This window comes from Lacerta agilis, chromosome 10 (genome assembly GCF_009819535.1).
Source record: "Lacerta agilis isolate rLacAgi1 chromosome 10, rLacAgi1.pri, whole genome shotgun sequence".
Classification (NCBI taxonomy): Eukaryota; Metazoa; Chordata; class Lepidosauria; order Squamata; family Lacertidae; genus Lacerta; species Lacerta agilis.
Window position 1 is genome coordinate 19,727,295 of NC_046321.1, and position 25,413 is coordinate 19,752,707.

The window sequence follows — 25,413 nt, forward strand, 5'->3', positions numbered from 1 at the left end:
GTGCCCTCCCTGTGGAACACCCTTCCTTCTGATGTCAAGTAGATAAAGAACTATAGAACTTTTAGAAGACATCTGAAGGCAGCCCTGTATCAGGAGGTTTTTAATGCTTGATGTTTTGATGATGTTTTTAGGTATGTTGTAAGCTGCCCAGAGTGGCTGGGGAAACCCAGCCAGATCGGAGAGTATTATTATTATTATTATTATCTTAATTTAAGATTGGGAAAATGAGAAACTTGGAGAAATGAAATGGACAGATTTGTCCATATTTTCTTCATACATAGGAGCGGGGTGGCAGTCCAGCACTCGAGCCCTAGACCACAATTGCTGTCCATTTATCATCTCCATGCCTGTGATGTAGTGATTTACCTACAAAGTGTTTTAGTTGACTGATAAAAAAAGTGGTGGTGTTAATTACAATGGGCAGGATTCACCTGAGTGAAATCAGAGGAAGCTTGCACACAGACTTCTGCAGTAGGACATTCTTCTTCCCCTTGTGCCCCCTAAAACTGGCTGGGGGGGGGAAACAGGAGAACCCCAGAACAGGATGTGGGGGGAAAGCATAACATTCCATCTGGCAAGCTGAAATGCTTGTGATGATGGGACGACCAACATAGCAAGATGTTGAATTCTTCCTCCCAACATTTTCCCGACTAGTCAAGCTAGAGAAAAATGGAGGGTGGAGAAAACACTTTGTATACCAACACATGTATATAAAAAAAAGACAAGGAAAGTGAAAACTTCCCCACCTTTCAAAATTACTAGTAATAAGCAATAGCATCCTTACCTGGCTTTTCTTTTTTCCCTGCCTCGGTAGTGCTCACAGCTGCTAGCAGGAAAATAAACGCGAAGAGGACAGCTGTAAATACACGACTCTGTTCTTGCCGTTTCTGCATTCTGGGAATTAAGAGGCAGGGTAACATATCAGAAGGCAATATATGGTATATGTAGGCAATATATAGGTAAGATGCTCCAGAGCGACTATATAAACCCCTGTTTGTACTCATAGTGTACTGCTAATGGAATAAAGCACATTACGTGCAAGGAGATCAAGGATGTTATTAGGAAGCTAGAAGATGAGCTCCAAGAAATGTCCCCCAGATTTGATATAAAGTCGAAGGTTCTTCTAGTGACCTGGGAGGCCTTGCAGTGGCGGCAGCAGCCTGACACGCCTTGCGGTGGCAGCAGCAGCGGCCTAGCAGGCCTTGCACCAGTGGCACCAGTGGCAGGAGAAGCACAACATTGTGGGCAGGAGGTTGAGCATGGAGCCCAATGCTGTGCAGATTCAATGGCCACAGCTCCTCCTCTCTCATGCGCCGGAGAAGTTTGTCACTGACGCTGTGCCGCTCTCAGCTCCACCCTCAGCCCCCTCGATATTGGGGGTGCTGAGCCCCCCGATAAAATTTATTGAGAGGGCTGAAGACACACCTCAGCCCCTAGGAGCTGGCACCTGTGGCTTTCTTAATTCTGGGGCTGTCCCTGGAAAATAGGGACACTTGGAGGGTATGTGGTTTTTCTCCCCATTATGGATTGACATAAATGGCTACAATTTGATTTGGGTCCACTCAAGACTCTCCATAGTAACCTGTCACTGCCTCAGCCCAATCCAGATTCAGCACAAATTTTTTTTTAAAAAAAAAGCCCCAGTGCAGTTCAGTTTGGGATTCAGACAAATTGGTTGTACAGCCCCACTGAAGAATGTTGAAACACTGTGAGGTGGTTGTTGTGTGTGTATTAAGGAGAGGAAAAGAATGATAAGTTTCGCTGCATCAAATATGCTGGTTTTGCCAAGAATATAAGAATTGTCAAAGAATTGACCCTGCCTAACTTCTGGCATACTTCCCCCCCCCACTTTATAGCAGCTTCAAAACAATATGAAGAGGTTCGCAACAACCGCCCCCCCCCCCAAATCACTAGAAGTGGGTGCCATTTTTTCCAGCATTTATGGACACTGTTATGAACAAGCTAAGTAATTTAAACTGAGTCCTAAGCAAAACAGTTTTTAAAAAGCTTTTAAAATACAATGATAATATATCAGTAATAAACAGCAGTTTATAATACCAGCAAAAAACCCCAAAGCAATAATCTAAGAGTAAAGTATAAGGTGATTCTAGATCATGGTCCTGTGTATGTAGCAAGAAAAGTGCATTTGCAAATAGGGAAGAAAAAAGCCCTGAATTTCTTAAAAAGAAGGTGCATTTGATTTAAAAATGTGTCTCTTTTGCATTCTGTTCTGCCTAAACAGCATTAACCTATGAGAAGCTCGAAGGCATTTTTAGCTGTTTGTGTTGAAACAGCCGCGTGCTATTCCGTTATAAGCTTTTCTGCTAACCATGGCATCTGGATTCCACAGCATTTCTGTTGCTGCAGTTCCCCCTTCTCCGACTTTTGCTGTGGCAGACCACATTGTCAGGTTGCAATGCAAAACCCACATTTCTGGTAATAAGTCACACTGAACTCAATAGGACTTTCCTCTGAGTAGACGTGTGCTGCCTGGGCATGATGGGACTTGTAGTCTTAAACATCTAGAGGGCACCAGCTTGGTCAGCTAGTGTAGAGTTAAGGGGGCAGGTTGAGATATAAACTTCTCCATCCTTTTCTCTAATGCTGTTTTGCCACTGATAGTCCCCACTTCTCCAATATGCCTTTAATTCCACTGGTCAAAAGATAAGTTTAGCCTTTCCCAATTTGCTGCTGCCTTCGTGCTATTAACTGCCCAGTTCCTACATACCCAGCAACCAAAGGAAGCAATAGTCAGGGATAAGTCCAACAAGACCCAGAGGGCACCAGGTTGAGGAAGCCTTGAGAGTGCTTAGCACTCCCCAACAGATTTCTATAGAAAAGAAAATGGTGGCAGGAAAAGAGAAATGATCAGCCTAACAAGAGTTATTAGAGTTGCATCAAGGAGATGATGAAAATAAATAAATAAATGGAACAATTACCACGTTTCCCCGAAAATAAGACATACTCATAAAATAAGCCATAGCAGGATTTCTATGCATTTGCGCAATATAAGCCATACCCCGAAAATAAGACATAGTGATGCGGTGCCTCCCTTAAGACAGCCTATGCAGCGTACCAATGCAGAGCGGTTAAAATAAGACATCCCCCGAAAATAAGCCATAGTGTGTTTTCTTGAGGGGGGGGGAAATATATATATAAGACAGTGTCTTATTTGGGGGGAAACACGGTAATGGGAGGTCATGAGTTTCAGTGGTTTTCTTATTTACAACTAGTAGAGAGATTTAAGTTGGATTAAAAGATGGGGAATGGAACAAAGTAAGATGGATTTTGAGATTTCGAACATGTTATATCAAAAAATGTATAAACACTGGCTGAAATTTGAAATGGAAGAGGAACAAGTTAAAGAATGCATGATAAAACGGGCAGTCTTTTGCATACGTTTATGAACGCTGCAGCTGATTTCTGAGAATCAGAAATCTTTTTTTCTTTTCAAAGAAAAAATAAGAAAAAAATTGTAAGTGTTTGAGTAAACAATTAATATAGAGATACCATATGAAGATATTTGAAAGCAAGCAGGGGGAATCAATGGGGGGGGCAGAAGAGAAAGTTAAGGGTAGTCAGGAGGGAGGGGGGAAATTGTGGGAGTGTATGTTGTTGATTTTGATGATCTGATATGTTGCAATATGATAAAAATGTAAAAACTAATAAATTATTTAAAAAAAGAAATCTTTTTCTTTTCATTTCTTCTTTTTTCTTTATTTTCTCTTTTTTCAGTTTTTATGTTAACTTTTGTACATTGTTATTTTTCTTTTCTTTTAAAGCTTTAATAATAAGAATAAAACCTTTCATTTAAAAGAGAGAGCACTCCCTTAATTCTCTGCCGTGTAGGGTGGCCCCTGAAGCACCGACAGAAAAGAGGGAATCCATCATCGAAAGAAAGAACAGAAGACAGCAGAGATTTGAATGCAATTTACATATACTAATATAAAGGTAAAACTCGAAAAATTAGAATATTGTGGAAAAGTCCATTTATGTAAGCAATCATTTTCATTAGCTACTGGAGTGTAATATATGAGACTCATGACATGCAAAGCGAGATATGTCAAGCCTTTATTTGTTATAATTGTGATGATTATGGCGTACAGCCGATGAAAACCCCAAAGTTGAAATTGTTAATTTGGGGTTCTCATCAGCTGTACGCCATAATCATCACAATTATAACAAATAAAGGCTTGACATATCTCGCTTTGCATGTCATGAGTCCATCTCATATATTGGTTTCACCTATTAAGTTGAATTACTGAAAGAAATGAACCTTCCCGCGATATTCTAATTTTTCAAATTTCACCTGTATATATATAGATTCGAATTTAGAAATCGCACAAAGAAACAGTCCTCTGCCCCAGGAATGCATAGCCTGCAGTTCTCCAGATGTTGCTGTACTACAACTCCCATCATCCCTTTCCATTGGCCTTGCCTGCTGGGACTGATGGGCGGAGTACTCTGACAACATCTGGAGAGCCACAGCTGCCCCATCTCTTCTCTACCTACCCTCCAACTGCCCACCCTATGGAGATGGGAGCAACTGGAGGACAGTGCGCTCCCAAATAAATTTTATGCAGACTGATATGGGGGGAACTGACTTTCATCACTCTGATTTAAGCACAAGGCAAAAGCAGTACATAAACCAGCCTCCAGTCTTCAAAAGCAAAGGCTTTAAGTTCATATTGAAAAGAAAGGAAAAGGACTCTGTCTCTAATCCGACAAGGGAAGAAGCAATTCTCACCATGAAATGTGTTTGAAAATGTCATTTGGCACTTTTAAGTGTCTCCTGTTGGTTGCCTTCTCGCTGAAAAGTCACATAATTGCTATTGATGTGCACTACTGTGAAGGGAAGCCCAGTATCGGGGAGAATAAAATGCTAACTTCTTTGGCGATAGAGGACATATTTTAACACATACAAATGAAGATGTTGATTGCAATAAAGTTAATTGTTTGGCCATGACATGATGAGGTAACAGCACCCCTGGAAAGCTCCATTATGACAATATAGTAATCTGTGGAGAAGAATCCATTATGTACATTCCATTTCCCAAACATCATTTGACAAATCTTGCATGAGGGGTCACCAATGTGGCACCGGTGGGCACCAATGTACCCCATGGTACGTTGGGTCCACTGGGTCAGAAAGACTGTTTCCCCCTATATGCCATGCTTTCTAGATTTTGTGGTCCCACCTGGGAAATGGTGAATCACTCTACTTCCAGCCCATAGCATTTTCCCATTTCTGCACCTTTTAGTCCATTCCATACCTTTCGACTCATTTATTTGTGGCATTAAAAGAAAAAGTGTGTGTGTGTGTTTGCAGGAAATCACATTTAAATGCTCAATAAAAATATTTTAAAATGCATTCTTTCTCAGAACAGGCATTGATATTTTTCTCTTTCAAAATACTTGTTTTCAAGTGTACTTTTTCTACCTTTATTTTCAAAAAATATGACCTTTGCATTGGAATGTTTGGGAAGTTCAAAGCTAGAAGCCAACTAAGTTCTGATTCACACATTAGTCCAGGGGCTTATGGAGCAAGTCACTTCAGACTAGAATGGACAAAGATCAAAGTATTTTAGCCCACCCACACATCAACAATATCCAGATTTTGTCCACAACAGGGAGAGGCAATTACAGAGTCCAATGATTGCTTCTATTCACTCCGTATATATGCAAGACCTGGGGATGAATGGTGTCAATGGCTGGAGTCTTGAGGAAAGTTCAGCCACCTTCCAATATATCCACTTTAGACTGTGAAGCCTGGCGTGCCTCTTATGATAAATCTCATTTCAAGGTGAGACGATCCCATATTGGACCCTAAGGCTTATGTTCCGCTCTTCAATTGTTTGGCAGCGAAAAGGTAGCCTCGCATAGCCCTGCATTTGGGAGCAGTCCTCTGCTGAATTTCCCACAAAGGTGGATATTCCCTGCAAATAACACCATGGAGAGAGGCAACATATTCACACAAACCTCCACTGTATCCAGTCTCATGATCGTCTTGACACACCTGTTCATGGTCATTATTCTTGCAATCTGCTGCTGAAGAATAAATTTGGCCCTATTGGATAAGGCAAGTGGGTTGCATGTTCCCTGGCACTGAAATGCTCAGTCATGTGCATCCCACTGAAAATCATGAGATGCAGGGGAATGGCACCTGCAGCTAGATGCGCATTTAAATGCACCACATGACTTCCAGTGGGATAGGCTTTTGAGTAAATACCTTAATGCCAGGAAGAATTAGCTTGGTTACCACAGTGTTTCTTCTTACCCTTTGATGCCCTCCCGCTTGTGAGCTCCTTGAATCATTTACCTAAGTGTTGTAACATATTGCGCAAAGGAGAGAGATTATTTCACAGAACTCCTGCACTAGCCCAAGATGACTTCACAGCAACAAACCATCCTTTTTTTTTTTGCTGCGGAGAAGAGAAGGGGATGGTGTGCTGTGCCAAAAAGACATCCTGGGTTTTTTGTTTTTGTTTTTGGTCAACTAGTCTCCTTGGGAAAAGAAACTGCGTGTGTGTGTGTGTGTGTGTATGGATCAGGTTGCAAGTGCTTATAAATATCTCTGTCTGAGAACATGAAGAGATGCTGGTAGTCAGAGTCCAATAATGGATTAGGTCAGGGATGAGGAGCCTACAAACAACCCCCCCCCCCCTAAAAAAAAAAGGACTACAACTTTGATTATCCTTAGAGCCATGCTATCTGGTGCTGATGGGAGTTGGAATCCAAAACATTTGAAGAGCCAAATGTTTTCCCCTTCCTGGGCTATATAGACACATGTAGCTTGATCTCCCTAAGGAGGATTCACCTAACATGGATTATTATTATTATTATTATTATTATTATTATTATTATTATTATTAATACCCCGTCCAACAGATAATAATGATAATAATAATAAAAAGCTATAAAACGCCAAACATAAAAACTTCCCTAAACAGGGTTGCCTTCAGATGTCTTCTAAAAGTCAGAGAGTTGTTTATTTCCTTGACATCTGATGGGAGGGCATTTCCCAGGGCGGGTGCCACTACCGAGAAGGCCCTGTGCCTGGTTCCCTGTAACCTCACTACTTGCAGGGTCTGGGCTGAAGGATGGAGGTGGAGATGCTCCTTCAGGTATACTGTGCCGAGGCCATTTAGGTAGTTGCAGAAACCTCCAATCCTGATTTGTAACATTTTGTTGCCAATGCATTATGGGAGCACTGCAGGCAGTGGAGCTGCTCAGCCCTGATCTCACTCTTCTCTGAACCATTTCAGAGAGTCCTCCCAAGAATTGTTGCTTTCACTTTGGGAAGGGCAAAGCAGGCAACAGTTCATATGCCTCTTGATGGTTCTGTAGGAAGGGGAGACATCTGCTTGTACGGCTTCGCTCATGCCCGCATGACAAACTTCATCTGCTTAGATAATTCCCTCTTGTGCCTGATTGCTAGAAGTACAGTGGGTAATTAGCAGGTATGAAACAAAAACACAACTAAGCAACACATGAACTGCAAACTGCCAGTCGTGTTTATCATTTACACAGTGCTAATGATGTAAAAGGAAACTGTTACGGCAATTCTTTAAAAAGCGGGAGGACTCTTGGCCCACACTTGGCAAAACCTGTTTCTGGGGAATGAGGCTCTTAGGGTCATTTTCATGATTCGGGAACAGCAGCTTTAGCTATTCATTGACATTTGTTGGGATGTATTTAAATTTAATTTAAAAGAATAATGCATGGGTTGGTGGGAAAAGCTGCCAGAACCATGATTTGATAGCTCAGGGATAGATGATCAAGTACAAATGCTTTTAATGGAAGGTCTGTGGTGTTCACATGCTGCCAGAGGTTTTAATGTCCAGTCACTACTAATTCCACTTTTTCTCACAACAGGTCATTATGAAGTTATCATTCAGGACAATTAAGTCATTCTGTGCTAGAGTAGTTACAGGTGGGTAGCCGTGTTGGTCTGCCAGTCGAAACAAAATAGAAAATTCTTTCCAGTAGCACCTTAGAGACCAACTGAGTTTGTTCTTGGTATGAGCTTTCGTGTGCATGCACACTTCTTCAGATATCTGAAGAAGTGTGTATCTGAAGAAGTGTGCATGCATGCACATGAAAGCTCATACCAAGAACAAACTCAGTTGGTCTCTAAGGTGCTACTGGAAAGAATTTTCTATTTTGTTTTGTGCTCGAGTAGTACAGGAAAACAGGTTGTGCTTGTACTTTAGACCTATAGGGCTGTCTCTGGTGGATACAGCAGTTTCAGGGAATGCATCCCTAAACCAGTAGGAGGAGCTAGAGTTTTCTGGAAAGGGGGGTAATTTTGACCCTCAGAGCCCACTATCGCAGTGTGGCTGTGATTTGTCAAAAGGAGGGCCTGAGTCTATTCTGAGTGCTGCTTCCCATCTCTTCCTCAGCAAGTTGTAAGAACGAAACTTTTCTTGTTGTTAGTATGAGGCCCAGCATAGCTTATCTAGCAGTGGCTAACTTTGCTCTCACAAAACTTCCAACATTTTACAATGAAAACAGGGACAGTCCTATGCAAGAGAAAGGCTGAGGGCAAGATCTGGAAGCTCAATCACAAGGGTCCAAATGACAAAAGACAAGCAAGGCAGGCTTGGGGGATGGGGATGGTGACTATTTTTCTGCCCAAGTGCCACATTCCTTCATAGGCAACTTTCTGAGGACCACGTGCTACAAGTGGGTGGGGCCAGAGGCCAAAAAAAGCAGAGCCATTGATGGGAATTTCACCTTCCTACAGTAGGCAACTTTCTGCATGCACACAGTCCTCTCTATCCTCCACCCAGATGAGCAAGAGTTTTCAGTGTTCAAGGACACTTTCCAGCCAGGCCAGAACACTCGGATATTTTCTGGAGAGCATGGTTAAAATAAAAACACAGCATTGAATTCCTGCGCCTACATACTTTGAGAGCTCAAGTAAGAGTGGTAGGAGAAGAGAGGAGACATGGGGGTGCTGAAAGGCAGGGAATTCAATCCACATTGAAAGGAGAATCTACCCAATTCCCACTTTTTGGAAGAATGTAAGAACGAAAACATAGCCATCTTCAAAACTCACACTTCTCTGAATTTTGCGATGAAGTTATCCAGCCAAGTAATGTGTACATAAATGCATATAGTAGGGTCGGGTGTGTGCAAAAATGCATACTTTGGAGAAAATAACATATGAAAATGCATTTTAAAAATGAAAATTTATCAGCATTTTAGTGCAAATGTTTCCTAATAGTCATGTTTGTATGCAATTTTGCAAAAATGTGCATGTTGCATACAAACATGACTATTAGGAAACATTTGCACTAAAATGCTGATAAATTTTCATTTTAAAAACAAAAACAAAAAGTGATGTAGAAGTGTGAAGAACTGAATTTAAGATTAGAAAAATGAGAAACTGAGAGAAGCCAAATTGGTCACATTCACCCATCACCACATGTTGTGGTTGTGGGTTGTCTGTACCCAGATATGTACACTAGATTAATGTGGTGGGGACTTCAAGTAAGTAATAGTCTGTCAAATCAAGCCATGGGGTGGGGGACACACATCACAATCTCTTAGAACAGGTGGTCCCATTGGGTTTTGGGGTTTTAGTTGATTCATTGGTTAGATTAATTATTATATTGATTCATTTTTTTTAAGAACTACAGGTGGCAGGAAACACATTGAGAGAGGCACCCCCCCACTCCATTCCACACATGAAGGAATGTATTTCTAAGATGGGTCTGAAATTTTAGCATCCTCTGAAAGCTAAATGCACCCATGGGCCTGTGGCAGAAAATCATGAGAAATCTGAAGGTGCTAATTGGAACACTAGAAACGAGCCCCAACCAGAAATTAGCAGTGGGACCACATAACACCAATCCTGAAAGACCCACATTGGCTTCTAGTACGTTTCCAAGCACAATTCAAAATGTTGGTGCTGACCTTTAAAGCTCTAAAAAGCCTTGGCCCTGTATACCTGAAGGAGTGCCTCCACTCCCATCGTTCAGCCCACACACTGAGGTCCAGCTCGGAGGGCCTTCTGGTGGTTCCCTCCCTGCGAGAAGCGAGGTTACAGGGAACCAGGCAGAGGGCCTTCTCAGTAGTGGCACCCACCCTGTGGAATGCCCTCCAGTCAGATGTCAAGGAGATAAGTAGCCATACAGCCTTTAGAAAACATCTGAAGGCAGCCCTGTATAAGGAAGTTTTTAAAGTTTTATTATTATTAATGTATATGCTGGAAGCTGCCTGTAGTGGCTGGGGCAACCCAGTCAGATGGGAGGGCTACAAATAATAAAATTATTGTTGTTATTAGTGGGCCCTAGCAGGACCCTGAAAACTGTCTGTGGGTTCTGATGTTGTCCTGAATCCTAGGATTTTTGAAAGAGATCTATTGCTAACTAGCTGTTAAGAAAATATGCATTTTTGTCTATTTTCTGTCTGGTTCAACTGAATATATTTAGAGAAGCCTATGCTGGAAGGGACCCTGAGCCCTGGAGGTTTGGGCAACTGGCACTCTCCCTCTCTGCCCATCCTTTCCCCCACCCCATCAAGTAATACAGTTCCTATCTCCAGAAAAGGACGGCTAGTTCAGTTACAGAAAGGTTTGATCTGTGTGAAATAAAGAATCCCACAATGGCACATTATGTTCTTTCATCCCTGCTTGGCCTAATTGGTTCATGCAGCTAATCAAATATTTCATTATCCCGGATAAATATTCTTCTTTTGTTCTGCTCCTGTTTCTGAAATAGATGGATTCACAATGCCAATGCAGGGCTGAACGATTCCGTGTAAGGGCTGAAGCCAATGCTTTTAAAATGCGTTTTGGATGCATTTCCATTTAAATGTAAAATCAATGTGAAAGAACGACTCCTCGACTAAGCACCAAGTTAAGGTAGAGGGATAGAAAAGGGTTGATTGCCCCAAAGCAAGGAAATGTCTTGTCAGACACATAACACTGGCCCAAGTGTATGGGCTTCAGGAGAGAGCAACCAATTCAGAACCTAAAACAAGTCCTTGTTGTGAATATAGGAACTGTAAGACAGGACCTTTCTCATAATAGCTTTATGACAATTCAAACGTAGAACTGTTTATTAATTGATGAAAGTGTTGTAAATCATGCATAATACACACACACACCGAGAGAGAAGTCTCCCTCCATTCTCTCACCATTCTGGTGTTTGCATTCCCCCCCCCCCTCCCCATTGCTTCATCCTCACATTATGACACTATGGCAGGGCCAGAGGCATTACTTTTGCTTTAAGCAAACATTTGCCTATAGCACCTTCTTTACACTTGGACCACTGAGATGCCAGGAAGTACTTGGAAGCGATCCCTGCTCTGATTTGTACCTCCTTGCACAGAAATTGTTTGAATTCAATCAGAGACTGAGAGAGAGATGGTCACAGATATAGGGTTGTTGCTGGTGCTAGTCCTGCTCAGAAAAGACCTATTAAAATGAATGGACTTGAGTCATGCGTACTAATTTCAATGGATCTACTATGAGTGGGACTAATACTATGAGTTCAACTAATAATCCTGAACCTTCTCTCTCCTTGCTCCTAACCTGTTGTTCTACTTGCTGAAGGAGGAAAGTCCATGATTTGGGGGGGGGGGGTGACTCTGTTTCTTCAAAGAGTCCTTTTGTTGTTGTTGTTCAGTCGTTCAGTCGTGTCCGACTCTTCGTGACCCCATGGACCAGAGCACGCCAGGCACGCCTATCCTTCACTGCCTCTCACAGTTTGGCCAAACTCATGTTAGTAGCTTCGAGAACACTGTCCAACCATGTCATCCTCTGTCGTCCCCTTCTCCTTGTGCCCTCCATCTTTCCCAACATCAGGGTCTTTTCTAGGGAGTCTTCTCTTCTCATGAGATGGCCAAAGTACTGGAGCCTCAACTTCAGGATCTGTCCATTATTATCCCTCAAAGTCTCATTGAGGCCAATAGAGAAGGGTTTAGATGAGGAAGTGGAGCTCGGCTTCCTCACTGGGCCTTCTCTCCTGCTGCCTTCTTCCTCAAGCTGAGGCTTTTCAGCTAGATGCGCAGCTTGTAGTTCCTCCGCAAAATCCACAGACACTCTCCTCTTCCCACTTCACACCAAGTGTCCTCTTCTCTCTACAGGACCTCTTGATTCCATTCTACCTCCCAGTTTTTCTCATCTACCTCTGAGACCTGGCTTCTAGATGAAGTCACTCCTGTCCAGGGGTGTGCATGTGACATCAGATTTTGGTAGCTGTGACTGGACCACATGCAGTCCTTCTTGAAGCAGCAATGAAAGGGTGGGGGGGGGGGTTGGCTAAACCAAAGAGTGCAAGCTGAGGGTTAATTTGTTCTAAAAGTTTTAATGCAGTCAGTAGATACGGTGACAGGAGTCACACAGGGTACAGAACTAATAAACAGATCTGGATGCTTCCAGAGAGCACTGGATGAAAACATGGGTCTATAGGAGCCAACTGGTAGGGGGCAAGGTCCCTTCAGGCCCCCCTAAAATATTTAAGGAGGATGCCCCCCAAAACAAACTTGATGGGCATTGCCATTCAAATGGTGTGCATGTGTCACATCATGTGATCAATTATTTGGGGTGGGTATTACCTCCCCCCCAATTTTATTCAAGTTGTCATCCCTGCATGGGTCATAATGAGGACAGGACATGTTGCATGGTTAGCAGTTGCATGGAGCAAAATGAATTTCCTCCAGCCTTGGTTTGTTCTGCATAAAAGGGATAGCAGATTCATTCTGTTAGAAGCCTATCCTGGTATGTTCTGCTGCCATGTATAAGGACTTCGCCTGTAAACTATTAGGTACAGCATTTTTACTGATACAGTTTTGTTCAGCCTATTAGTTTAAAAGTTTGACAGGTCCTGTGTTTTCTGGATTCAGTCTGTTTTCTTCAGCTGCTTCTGGTAACATGCCTAACCTGTGGCCACAAGGGATGGCAGGAGAATCATCAGTGAGTTAGGGTTGCCATGGTGGAAAATCCCAGGCTCAACAAGGACCATATGGCCTGACTCTGTTCAAGGCAGTTTTACATATTTAGAGCAGTAACGGGGAACCTGTTGGCCCTCCAAATGTTTTTTGGCTCCAACGTCCACCTGCCAAACAACATCTGAAGGGCCACACACCCTCCCATCCTTGGTTTGGAGTTCATGGAGCAAGTGTCAGCTTCTGAAAATGGGCAAAAAATAAATAAGACCACCACTCTGTATTGATAATCCACAAGAGAACCAGATAAAAGGAAGAGGGCTTCAGAGCTGTTTAAAGGGGTGAGTGGAGCTCACAAGACAGTTAAAGAGGAAGTGAGAAATAAAATGAGAGAACCAGCAGTTAATAAGAGCTCAGTAGCCGGAGCCACGAAAGCGTGAGATGGATAATGAGAAGGAAGAGGCAGCCTCAGACAACTGTGCTGTCAAGTTGCTTCTCCAGAGGAGCATGAGGGACAAGCATTACTGAGAAGTAATGGTTCATTTCACCATCGATCCCTGGTGGAGGAAAAGGAAATAAAATGCAAGGGAAATAGGCATGAGGTAATCAGCAGAAGTCATTTGAGTTAGCGGAGTTTATGAGAAACCCTGAAATGAGAACCTAGGATTTTTTCTAACAGAACAGGGCTTCTCTCTCCCTCCCTCTCTCCCTCCCTCCCCCCTTTTAGAATATGCCTATTCTAAAAACAACAACAACATTTATTTGAAAACAAAAATACCCTGCTTTATTGTGCATAGAAAGCCCAAGGACCACATTCTCTTGTGCATAAGAACATAACGCAGGCCTGCTGGATCAGGCCAATGTCCCATCTTGTTCAGCATCCTGTGCTCAGAGTAAGTACCCAGGTGCCCACAAGAGCACTCACCACTTTCTAAAAACTGGCATTCAGAAGCATTACTGCCTCTGACCACGATGGGGGAGCATAGCCATCATGGCTTGTAGCCATCCTTGTCCCCATACTTTCTTTTCTCTCTCCTGAATTTTCATTGTGAGCAGCCTTCCAGCAGTCAAGACAAAGGTTGGGCAGAGCATGTAGCTCTTACCTTTTGTACCTACATTTCAGCTATGCAAGGACCAGAGAGGTTTGTGTACACATACATCAATCAATCTGAGGAAGAGGCATTATTGCAGTTGAAAGACATTGTCTAGCCAGGCAAAACTGTTGAAGAGGGTGCACAGCATCAGTGAGGGGTTGTTTGTGGAGAGGTATATGGCCTGGGCAGAGTCCTGGGGGCCAGATGGGGAGACCTGGGGAGCTGCATTCAGCTCCTGGGCCTTAGGTTCCCCACTCCTGGTTCAAATAACAACAACAACAAAAACAACAACAACAACAAAGAAAAAGAACATTTCTATCTGTAACTTCTTTTTCCGTCTCCAGTCTTAGCTAGATGCATTTGTTCCAAGTCAGAACTCCTAGTAGACCAGACAGTTAATAAAACAGAACATCACCCCCCCTTGTGCCACACACTTGTCCATTCAGAGATGCTGTCTCACCCTATCTCTTTACATTTATGTTAGCCTCTGATGTCTCCTGAAAGAGAGCTCTGCCCCGGCATTCACCTTTTCTCAAATGTAGAACATGCCATCCCATAAAACACCACCTTAATCGTAACAGCTGCATTTCCAAACATGGAACTAAGCATTTAATGTCTAATTGAAAGGTTCATGGGTGTTCCAATGAACCTACAAAATTATCAAGATGCAAAGGACTCACAGCTTGGTGAAAGAGTTCCTGCTTCGCAATTCAGGTTCAACCTCTGTCATCTGTAGATATCAAGTAGAAGGTGGTGGGGGGGGGGGGACTCCAAACTGTGACTCCAGAAAGCTACTGCCTGCCAGAGCAGTCAATACTGGACTAGATGGGCAAATAATCTGACCTGCTATAAGGCAGCTCTCTATACTACAAGGAAAACTTAATCATTTCAGCATCAATCACTGCATGGTTATCTGCAATGGGGAGGCATGAACGGAGCTGTCCCTGGTACTGAAGTGAAGTATGCATGGAGGAATCTGCAGGATGTGAACTGTGGAAAACCCTAGCTTTTGCACTCTGTGCTTCCTGAATTCCCTATCTCCCATGCCTCTGTTAAGCAAAGAATGCTGTAATGGTTTTCTTCATTGAACCATTCATTTTGGGGGGCTTGGGGTGGTGTCTATTTGTTGTTTTATTGTTTTATTTTGTGAACTACTTTGAAATCTCATGAATAGTGTTGTAATTAAAACATACAAACAAATAATAAAGCACATTAAATGGAGCCGAATAAATTCAACACCATTTATTTATTCAAAACATCTAGATGCTGCTTTTCATTAAAACAAAATGAAGAAGAAGAAGAAGAAGAAGAAGAAGAAGAAGAGTTTGGATTTGATATCCCGCTTTATCACTACCTGAAGGAGTCTCAAAGCAGCTAACATTCTCATTTCCCTTCCTCCGCCACAACAAACACTCTGTGAGGTGAGTGGGGCTGAGAGACTTCAAAGAAGTGTGACTAGCACAAGGTCACCCAGCAGCTGCATGTGGAGGAGCGGAGACACGCTCCCGGTTCACCAGATTACGAGTCTACCGCTCTTAACCACTACACCACACTGGCTCTGAAGTACCACCTTAGAGACAGCCATAAAGGGACTCCATCAAAATCTCCTTACTCATGCCGGAGTTACACATATAATGGTGCTAACAACGTTTGCCAGACATGTAGGAGAAGAACTCTGAATATGCTTTTCCTTCATTATATGACCATAGGCACTAGTGAAGCATGCTGGAATGGAACATAGATGCCAACTATAAGCTCTGATGATGCTCCAAAGTGCATGGCTTTTCTGCATGACTCCCATGCATGACTGCTGCTGCTTGTGGGCTTCCCATAGGTATTTGGTTAGCCAGAGAACAGGATGAGATTACATAGGCCACTGGTCTGATCCAGCAGGAATTTCTTATGTGCTAATGAAGCAAGCCCCTGTTGAGTTCAATGGGACTTACTTCTGAGTAAGTGCTTATAAGATGGGCAGCTCATGCTTTCTTCCACCAGTCTGTCACTTTCATCATTCATCACTTACTTTCCTCTTCCATATCCAAATGAATGGCAACACATGTGGCATAATAACTGTGTAAAGATGTGTAAAAGTGTGAAATAATTTGGAGATATTCTCATTGGTGTACATTTTAAAGAAAAAAATGCATGAAAGACTCAGTTAGTGTCTGTTGCTTTTAGAATCCATATGCTGGAGGTGCAAAGTCCTGTTATCTTAACTGATTTATTTTTGACAGCTTTCAGGCATTCACGTGTCCAGTCTTCTTACAAATGCTTTACTCTCCACTGCAGGGTTAGGGTCCCCTGCTGATGGCTCTCAGGCAGTGGCTGATATGATCCCTCAACTTGTCACCCCAAATTATCCTCTTTCTTTCTTTCTTTCTTTCTTTATTTCTTTCTACCTCCCCCATACAGAGCTCTGCCAAAGCACGGGTTGATCTTTCCCCTTTTAGTCCTAACTGTGCCTCAGGATTCTTTGTTTAATTTTTATCTGTGAGTCACTTATTCCTACACTATTTTTGCTAACTTTCCCATCCCCGAAGCCCTTCTGAGAATAGCTACTGTAAACAAGCAGATAATAAATATATATTCTTTTCTATTAAAATTTCCCATGCTACCACTTAAAAGAAATTAAATGCAAATAAAGCTGCAGGAAAGCACAAAATTGCCACTATTATTATTATCACCATTATTATTATTATTATTATTATTATTATTATTATTATTTTCAATAAAAAAGAAGACTCTTATGATAATTGCTAGTAATTTAAATATCACTTCTAACGGTAGCAAAGTGCTTAATAAGAAGCAGGGCTCAACAAAGCATATCACTAGTGGCAGGAAGCAACTACTAATGGGTTCTTGGTGAAAAGATAGCAATTTGTTTGTACCTCACGGACTCATTGGAGAATATAGTTCTTTCTCCCTCCCCCCTCCTTTCTTTTTGTTTAAAAATGGCAGGATAGGAGATTATAATTCAATCTTAAGAAGCTCTTTCAGACAGTAAGAGTGGTTTGAAAGTGGAACAGACACCCTCGGGAGGTTGTGGACTCTCCTTGGATTTTAAGCAGAAGTTGGATGGCCACATGTCATGGGTGCTTTAGTTGAGATTCCTGCATTGCAAGGGGTTGGACTAGATGTGGTCCCTTCCAATTATTCCTCATCACAATTTTCAACCAAACAAATCAAATTTGGAAGATAACTGGTACAGACCTACAGGGATCTGCACTCCAGTCTCTGCGGGCCAAATCCACCACCCTTTTTGTGTATTCAAAACTGAACCTGCACTGGGATTTTCAAAGGCACAACTCTTCAGTGCTCCATTGTTTTCTTTATTATTACTTAAATTCATGTCTGCATAATCTGTCATTTGAGCCATCACAATTATATATAGCCAATGAATATTCAGTTCACAGCTTCAAAGTGATGAAGCCACAATTCAGATGATAATGAAAAACAAAACCCCTCCCACTTCCTTGAATAGAGCTCATAACGTTCAGAGTCCATTCCAGTCACTGGGAGTTCTGCATTGACTTCCCTGATGAATTATACTCAGGTCAGTGGATACGAAACGAACAATACAAAGTCAATGAGAAACTCCCTTTGATTGGTATGAAGTCTTTAATATACAGCTGTGCATTGATTTTGTACGGTTTTGTATTTTGCTTTGTCTGCAGCTAATGGGATGGAGAAATGTAATTGCAATTTTTTGGTTGTTGTTTCTAGAAAATGGAAAATGACTCCTGGTTCGGTGCTGTGCTGCATGCAGAAGGTTTTGGTGCACCATCTAAAATGAAATTGACTCCAGGTAAGTGGGGGAAATTACTGCTCCCTCACTGCCCTTAAAAAAAAATCTAAAACACAAATAGCAAATGTGATGCCATCCAGATATTGTTGGACCACAATCAGTCTCATCCAGCATGGTTAATGGCCAGGGATGATGGGGTTGTAGTCCAACAACGTATCTGGTGGGCACCATGTTGGCTACCCCTGGACTACAACATGCCTAGGTTGAGATTTGCTTCCCTGCTCTGCATTGGAAAAAATGGAGTGAAGGAATCATAAGGGAGGTGCAGGATCATATAGGATGAGTGTCCGTGTGCCTCTTTTATATTGTAAACTATGTGCAGGGAACTCAAGCCTGTAGCCTCTGAGCTACTTGATGGGCTCATCCACACTTTGGCTTGTGCTGTGCCTAGAAAGCATGGGTCCAAGCAGTTTTCCCCTTGCCCCACTCTTTGCCAAGCAAAAGCCCACTCTTCAGCAATAGATCATAAGCCCTCATAGATACAAGGCAAAGAGGCAAAGATTGCAAAGTGTTCCAAATCAACACGTATGCATATTTTAAAAATAAGTGTAAACAAGACTTCAATTCTGTTGCTTTCTGTTGCATAAATTGTGGAATTTATCTGGTATACCCAGAGAAATGGAGCCCTACCCTTGATTTGATTTGTTCATTAAGTCTCCTACATTCATGGTCTATTCCCTTGACTGTCTTGAAAAACACAATATTATTAGAAATCTGTTTAAGATGGACACATATGACCTTTCACCTCTGCCCTCTATTAATCTTTCCACAGGTATGCAAGCTGCTCCAATCCATCCTGGAAATTATTTCCCCTTTTAGAAATATATATATATATATAGAAGAAACACTCAAGATACGAGCTGGGGGGGAAAGGGGAACAAATATAAAGAAATGAGAAAGAAAATTAATTCATCGAAAACAAATGTACTGTTGCAAATGACTTCTGTTTTTCAGCCCACCATGTGATTGTAATTACAGAGGCACAGAGCTGGCTTTTCAGTCACTTTCTGGGTAAGTAATTTGTTTTCAAAGAACTGGACATCTGCAGAAGAGGCTCACTTGCACATTGCAAAAGGAGGAAGCAATTGCAATAGTTCCCCCATATGTTGCTTAGTCATGTTATAATCGCTCCAAGGCTCTTTCTCAGCCCTGTACATGGGGTATCAAACTAAGCTGGGTTGCCCGTGGCATAGGGAGGTGACGTGTGTGACAAATCCTGGAGGATTGTTCTGGCCTAGGCTGACACTACCACCCACCTTGCCATTGCTGAGCTTCTGCCTATTCCCTAGCCCAGGCATAGGCAAACTCAGCCCTCCAGGTGTTTTGGGACTACAACTCCCATCATCCCTAGCTAACAGGACCAGTGGTCAAGGATGATGGGAGTTGTAGTCCCAAAACATCCAGAGGGCCGAGTTTGCCTATGCCTGCCCTAGCCCATTACACAGATCCCACACTAAGACACAGCGTCAGCTACATATGCACTGCAGTGCACATTTGAATGGTTCTATGAATTTTACCCACCCCCCAAGCCACCATTGTTCTAGCAGAGGCATAGCTAGCTGCTCCAGCACCCGGAGTCTGGCAGACACAAGCTCCACGCTGCCGTTTCAAGCAGCACGGGGCCCAAGCCACCGCGTCACTCCCAGGAAAGACGCCGTCCCCTGCGGTGTGCCATTTTGTCACCTCCATCAAGGATGACACCCGGGGTGGTCCGCACCCCCTCCACCCCCTTCCTACGCCCCTGTGTGCTAGATCATGTTACAGACAAAACTCACTTTGCGGAGGGAGGGAGATTGTGATCCTAAATAGATGAGATGAGGAGAAGCTGTAAGCAGATCTGCTGTTATTTAAATTTTTAGAACAGACCAAAGACTGGGGTTGTGGGAAAGGAAGCATTTTGGATTGGGACCCAAGCATTGATAGAAGAGCTGTGGATATAAATCAAGAAATAGTGTGCATGTGGGTGGGTGAATGGATGTGGAGACTGAGATTATGCAAGCAGAAGCCTAGGGTAGATTACAATATATTATTACGCAGGTAGAAACCTAGAACCTAGGGTGCCTAGGCATGGAGGAAGGACTGGCAATCTAAAACTACAGAAATCACACAGCTCTGACATGCTTTATTTTTTCAGCCCTTTGACGTGAACTTCCTCCCCTTGTAATTATCCTTCCGCATGACACCTGGTTTAGTCCCTGCTGATTTCTCTGCCCTCTTCCCCCACCTGGCTGTTAGTATAAATAGACATTATTTTTGATGGGATTTGTTAATGAGTCAATCAGCAGTTTATGCGTCCTTCAGGTGAGGGAATTCTATCCTGATATGAGTGTGTTTGAGAAATCGAGGGTGGGGGAGTTGGAAACAAACACAGTGGGAGCTTTGGGAAAAAAGCACATGTAAGAAAATATTATAGCCCAAGGAAACTAGGCCTTTTTGCACAAGATATAGGCTTATGTTATCTATTCTCTGGTGGGGGAACAAATAAGCTTGCTTCTTTTTTCTTGCTTGTTAAGATGTTGTTTCTTACTATTTGCAATAAACAGTCAGCAGTTTAGCTAGACAGGAAGGCAGATTCTGCTCTGGAATAAAAGAATCACAGAATTATAGCATTGGAAGGGAATCAAGGGGCCATGCATATTCCAGCCCGAGAACAATATTAATAGGAGTGAAAAAATTCATGGGGTGATCTGAAGCCAGAGTATGCATCCATATATCCCTCCGTACACCCTTAGATCTGCTCTGTATCCCCTCCTTTACTAGTGCAGTGTGCTGACAGGGTTTTCCTTCGGCACTTTCTCTTAAAGAATAGTCTACCAAAATCAATAGCCTTTGGTTACCTCCCTACATAGGCTTTGCCAATGGGTAAATATTTCTCTGTTTAGGAGAGCGTTCTGCTGATAGGCAATTCTGACTGACTCTTGGGTATGCAATTCTTCACAGGGTAGAGCCTATTTAACACACACACACACAGAGAGAGAGAGAGAGAGAGAGAGAGAGAGAGACAGACAGACAGACAGACAGACAGACAGACAGACAGACAGACAGACAGACAGACACCTGGGATATGTGTGTATGGATTGTTTTTGAATTGCTTCGAATTGTTTTTGGTGCTTTTAAATAAGTTTGAGGAGTATAAAATATAGATATTATATGGGCCACAGACAGCAGGAAACTCTTCAAACATATTCATAGCCAGTCTTCTTTCCACTGGTCGCTCCAGTATGAGATATATTATGTGGGAGTCTTTTAAAATTGAAAGGGATTTCTGAGTCAGTATGATTCAGTGGTTAAATAAAGAGGGGAAAGCTCTCCTTCTTCACTCAACCAGCAGTATAATGAAAGCTGCCACTTCTCTTGTGCCTAGGTTGCCGGACCATAATTAAGTGCCAAAATTCCATACAGTATTTTCAGGATGAAGAAACTGGCAAAGAGAGAAAGTGTTCTCTTGGCAGCGGCTCCCTGTGGGGTCATGTCAACAAACAACCATTTGCTCGCTTCCACAGGCCTCCCATTCTTCCAGCCAGACCATTCAGGCCAACTCCAGATCAAGATCTGTCACAAAGCTCACCTTCAAAAGACCCCCTTATTATCAAGAGCCCAGGCGCCAGCAGTTGGGAGTCCCCTGCCCAGCTGAGAACCTGCATGCACATATTCAACTCAAAATATTGTAAGGGAGCACATATTAATAATTTTAGTCCAGACATAACAACAGGGCACTGTTTGGGCTACAGCACTTGCAAGCATCATCTGCTGATCCTTAAACTGTGGGGCAATGCAGGGAGCAATGCATGACATCCAGATGTTGGGAGGAGCCAGGGTGGAGACAAACATGGTAACTATGCTGCTTTGAGCCTTCTTCCCCTCTGCGGCAGGAGGAGGAGGTGAAGGAGCTAGCCACTGGAGCAGTGACACAGCAGTGACATGGGGGTGGGGGGCGGCACCTACCCAAAAAATATAAGGGGGGGGCAAAAGGGCTCAGTTCCCTGGAGCTGGTGCCCCCTGATTAAGCTACTGGTCTTGAGGGCATCTTCAAATCTGCCATGTAGGAATATGTCGTAATCTGTAAAAGACCGGTGGACAAGAATAGTTTCCCACCATAACTGGAGAGGCTTTGCAATGAAAGTACCACACACACACACACACACACAGCAACAGGACATTTGTGGTATTAAAAATATAGCATGATTACAACAGGAAGCTTCAAGACATGCACTGACTAGAAATGAAGCAGCAGAGCCACTCGTGAACTTTCGAAAGCACAAACTGTATTGAAAAGGTGAATCATGTACAACCAACATGAGCACAGATCATCATTACAAATGCACAATAAAATGAAAGCCTACAGGGGTCCTCTGCCTTTGGTAACAGCCACAGTTCTCAAGCATATACTGGTGAAACTCGAAAAATTAGAATATCGTGGAAAAGTCCATTTATGTAAGCAATTGTTTTCATTAGCTAGTAAAGGTAAAGGTAAAGGGACCCCTGACCATCAGGTCCAGTTGTGTCCAACTCTGGGGTTGCGGCGCTCATCTCACTCTATAGGCCAAGGGAGCTGGCGTTTGTCCGCAGACAGCTTCCGGGTCATGTGGCCAGCATGACAAAGCCACTTCTGGCGAACCAGAGCAGCGCACGGAAACGCCATTCACCTTCCCACCAGAGCGATACCTATTTATCTACTTGCACTTTGATGTGCTTTCGAATTGCTAGGTGGGCAGGAGCTGGGACCGAGCAACGGGAGCTCACCCCATGGCAGGGATTCGAACTGCCGACCTTCTGATCAACAAGCCCTAGACTCCGTGGTTTAGACCACAGCGCCACCTGGGTCCTTCCTTTCATTAGCTACTGGAGTTTAATATATGAGATACATTAAAGTTGAAATTGTTAATTTGGGGTTCTCATCAGCTGTACGCCATAATCATCACAATTATAACAAATAAAGGCTTTGACATATCTTGCTTTGCATGTCATGAGTCTATCTCATATATTAGTTTCACCTTTTAAGTTGAATTACTGAAAGAAATGAACCTTTCCATGACATTCTAATTTTTCGAGTTTCACCTGTAGCTCTCTATATATAGCTCTGTACCGAGTGTTTATATACAAGCTGCAACAAGATTAATTACATGCTAGCTTTCTCATTCCACGTGGAGAGGACCCTTGCTATCACTCTCTGCTAGGCAAGCATTCCGACTTGCGGTTTCCCCAGTTGCACAGGTACTTTACTGCAGTGAATGCACAAACTCAATTGGGCAAGGAAAGGGATCCCACTTGAGGGTGAATGGGTGGGTATTGCAAGGATCAGAAGGCCTCCTTCTCTGTGTATGGTTTCAGCACAGAATAACAACACTGAGAAACAACAGAGGAGGAAAATCCAGCTAGGTGGACCCCCTGTTCCCTGCCTATCATTCCCTATGGTATCTGCAGAATTTACAGGTCCCCAAATGGCATGATGTCTTGCCACGGTATTAAGTTTGAGGTTTGTGACAACTGCCTGTGTCCTCCTATGCCCAGAGTTCATGAACAGCGTTTATTGCCAATTTGTGTGTTTCGGTTTATTGCAAAACCCTGCCGGGAAGGGGAACAGCTTGCCTCTTTGACAAAATTAGGTTAAAAAGTCACGGTGAGTTTGCTGTGTTTTGCGCAGTGAAGGATGTTGACTGCAAAACTCCAGCTCCCAGGGTCTTCTCTCTTGCTTTCTCTCTCCTATTAACTGCACGCATTTCATTGTATATGGAATATGCTGTTGTGTTCAAGCAGTCGCCGTTCCTTATCAGGAGTCCTTGTGATTAATTCAGTGAACTTCTTTCTCTCTGCCAGCACAATGCATCACAGCCCTCTACTGGAACATGCTAGAGCTACTCAATGCAAGAGAGTTTTCTGGTTCTGGTCGGGAGTACAAAACCACTTTCCGCCTGCCTTTTGCGGTATGAGACATCCTGTGACAGAAGATGGCTTTGTGTAAGATTCAAATGCCTATCTAGTATAGCAGGAATGACTGAGGTACCAGTGCAAGCTGTCTTATTTGGGGTGCACACGGCATATCTATCCCTTGATTCTAGCCGGTGTGGAAGAATACTTTGAGGAACTGAGTGATTCCAGATCAGTCCATTGCATGCTTTCTGCAGAAATGAAATGAACAAAGCCTCTCTGTGAAGAGATGCTAGGACTGATTGGGTCCTATGCACATGCGAAATCTAAGGCTGCAATTCTAACTGTGCTTGCCTGGGAGCAACACTCACTGGGTTCAGTAGGGCTTAAAGCTGCCCAACACTACAGATAGCAGGTTTAAGGTGAATCTTGTGACTGGTGCACACACCATCATTCACTCTCATATATTATCCCCCCCCCTCCCCATTAGACTTTTAATTTTCTAGCTGGCATTTGAGTTGCCAAGCTGACACCTGCTTTAGTGACTGTCAGGAAAATCTGCTCTCCCCTCGTCTTTTTTGTCTGTTTTTTTTAATAATGATAATGATGATGACTTGTTACATTTATGTTAAGCTGCTTTGAGCATTTGTCTGAAAGGGAAAGGTAGGGTATAACTAATTGAGCAAATAAAAAGAAACTTTTAAAACTATATCCGTTGTGCTGACACACAGCAAGGCTGCTTATCACTTTTAAAAACTTATTTAGTCATTAAATTTGTATCCCACCCTTCCTGCCAAAGGAGCCCAGGGTGGCAAAGGCTTTTGCATGGGGGGAAAAATTACAGTGAAAGGTTGTAGGAGTGGGGAGGCCAGTGTTCAAATTCCTACTTGGCCATGAAACACGCTGGGTCTGTCACAAGCTCTAAGCCTAACCTACCTCACAGGATGGTTTAGGGGGGGGGGATCAAATGGATAGGACAGAGAGCCATATTTGCCACCTTGAACTCTTTGGAGGGAAAGCAGAATATAAAGGGAATGATAAGTGAATAAATGCACTCTGCACTGTAACATTTTGTTGCAGGTCCTATTTGTGGCCAGTGGAGTTGTATCCCGGCTCTTGAGCCCTAGCTCTTTATTCCTTGGTCAAGACTCAGGGCACCTACAGATTTGACCCTTTGCCCACAGGGAGAAATCTCCAACTGGCAGCATCTTCCTTCCGTGTGTGTAAGTTGAAATTTAGCCATGTTAAGTGAAAGGAATCCTGAGAGCCACACAGATATATATTATTATTCTAGCAATCCTAGCAAAGGAGCTTTCCTGGAAAACAAACCGCAGTACAAATATGAGTCTAAATCTCAACCATCTGTAGAAGCAGCTTGGGATGAGACCTGAAAAGTCACACAGAGGTACCAAAGAAAGCCATTGGTATTGGGCTGTGTGTGTGTGTGTGTGTGTGTGTGTGTGTTGCAAAGCTTGAATGCTGAAAAGCAATTCTTTCCGCAGTCCTCCAACTTGGAGTTAGCGGCACATTAATCACAGTTGCAGTTTGCAGAGAAGTATAAATCGCACACAGCTGAGGCTTCGCTGATAACTGAACGTTGTTGTTTTAACTCAATCTGGGGGGAAAACCCCACAGAACCTCTGGTAGTGTCCATTCATCCTCTTGCTCAGCAAACACCTCCTGTTTGCAGCTTGGAGGATACTCAGTTCTGCTGCAGGACAAAATTGAGAGCAGTGGGAGAGCATGAGC

The 25,413-nt window shown here is 43.0% G+C and overlaps 1 protein-coding gene across 1 annotated transcript in view; it reads right to left on the reverse strand.

Annotated features, from left to right (window-relative positions):
* PTN (pleiotrophin) overlaps nucleotides 1–25,413 on the reverse strand; it is an 89,016-nt gene that overhangs the window by 22,396 nt on the left and 41,207 nt on the right. Inside the window, exon 2 of the mRNA XM_033162274.1 lies at nucleotides 785–894. Coding sequence (XP_033018165.1) covers nucleotides 785–893 — 109 coding nt within the window. The 5' untranslated portion in view covers nucleotide 894. The remainder of the gene's footprint in view (nucleotides 1–784; nucleotides 895–25,413) is intronic.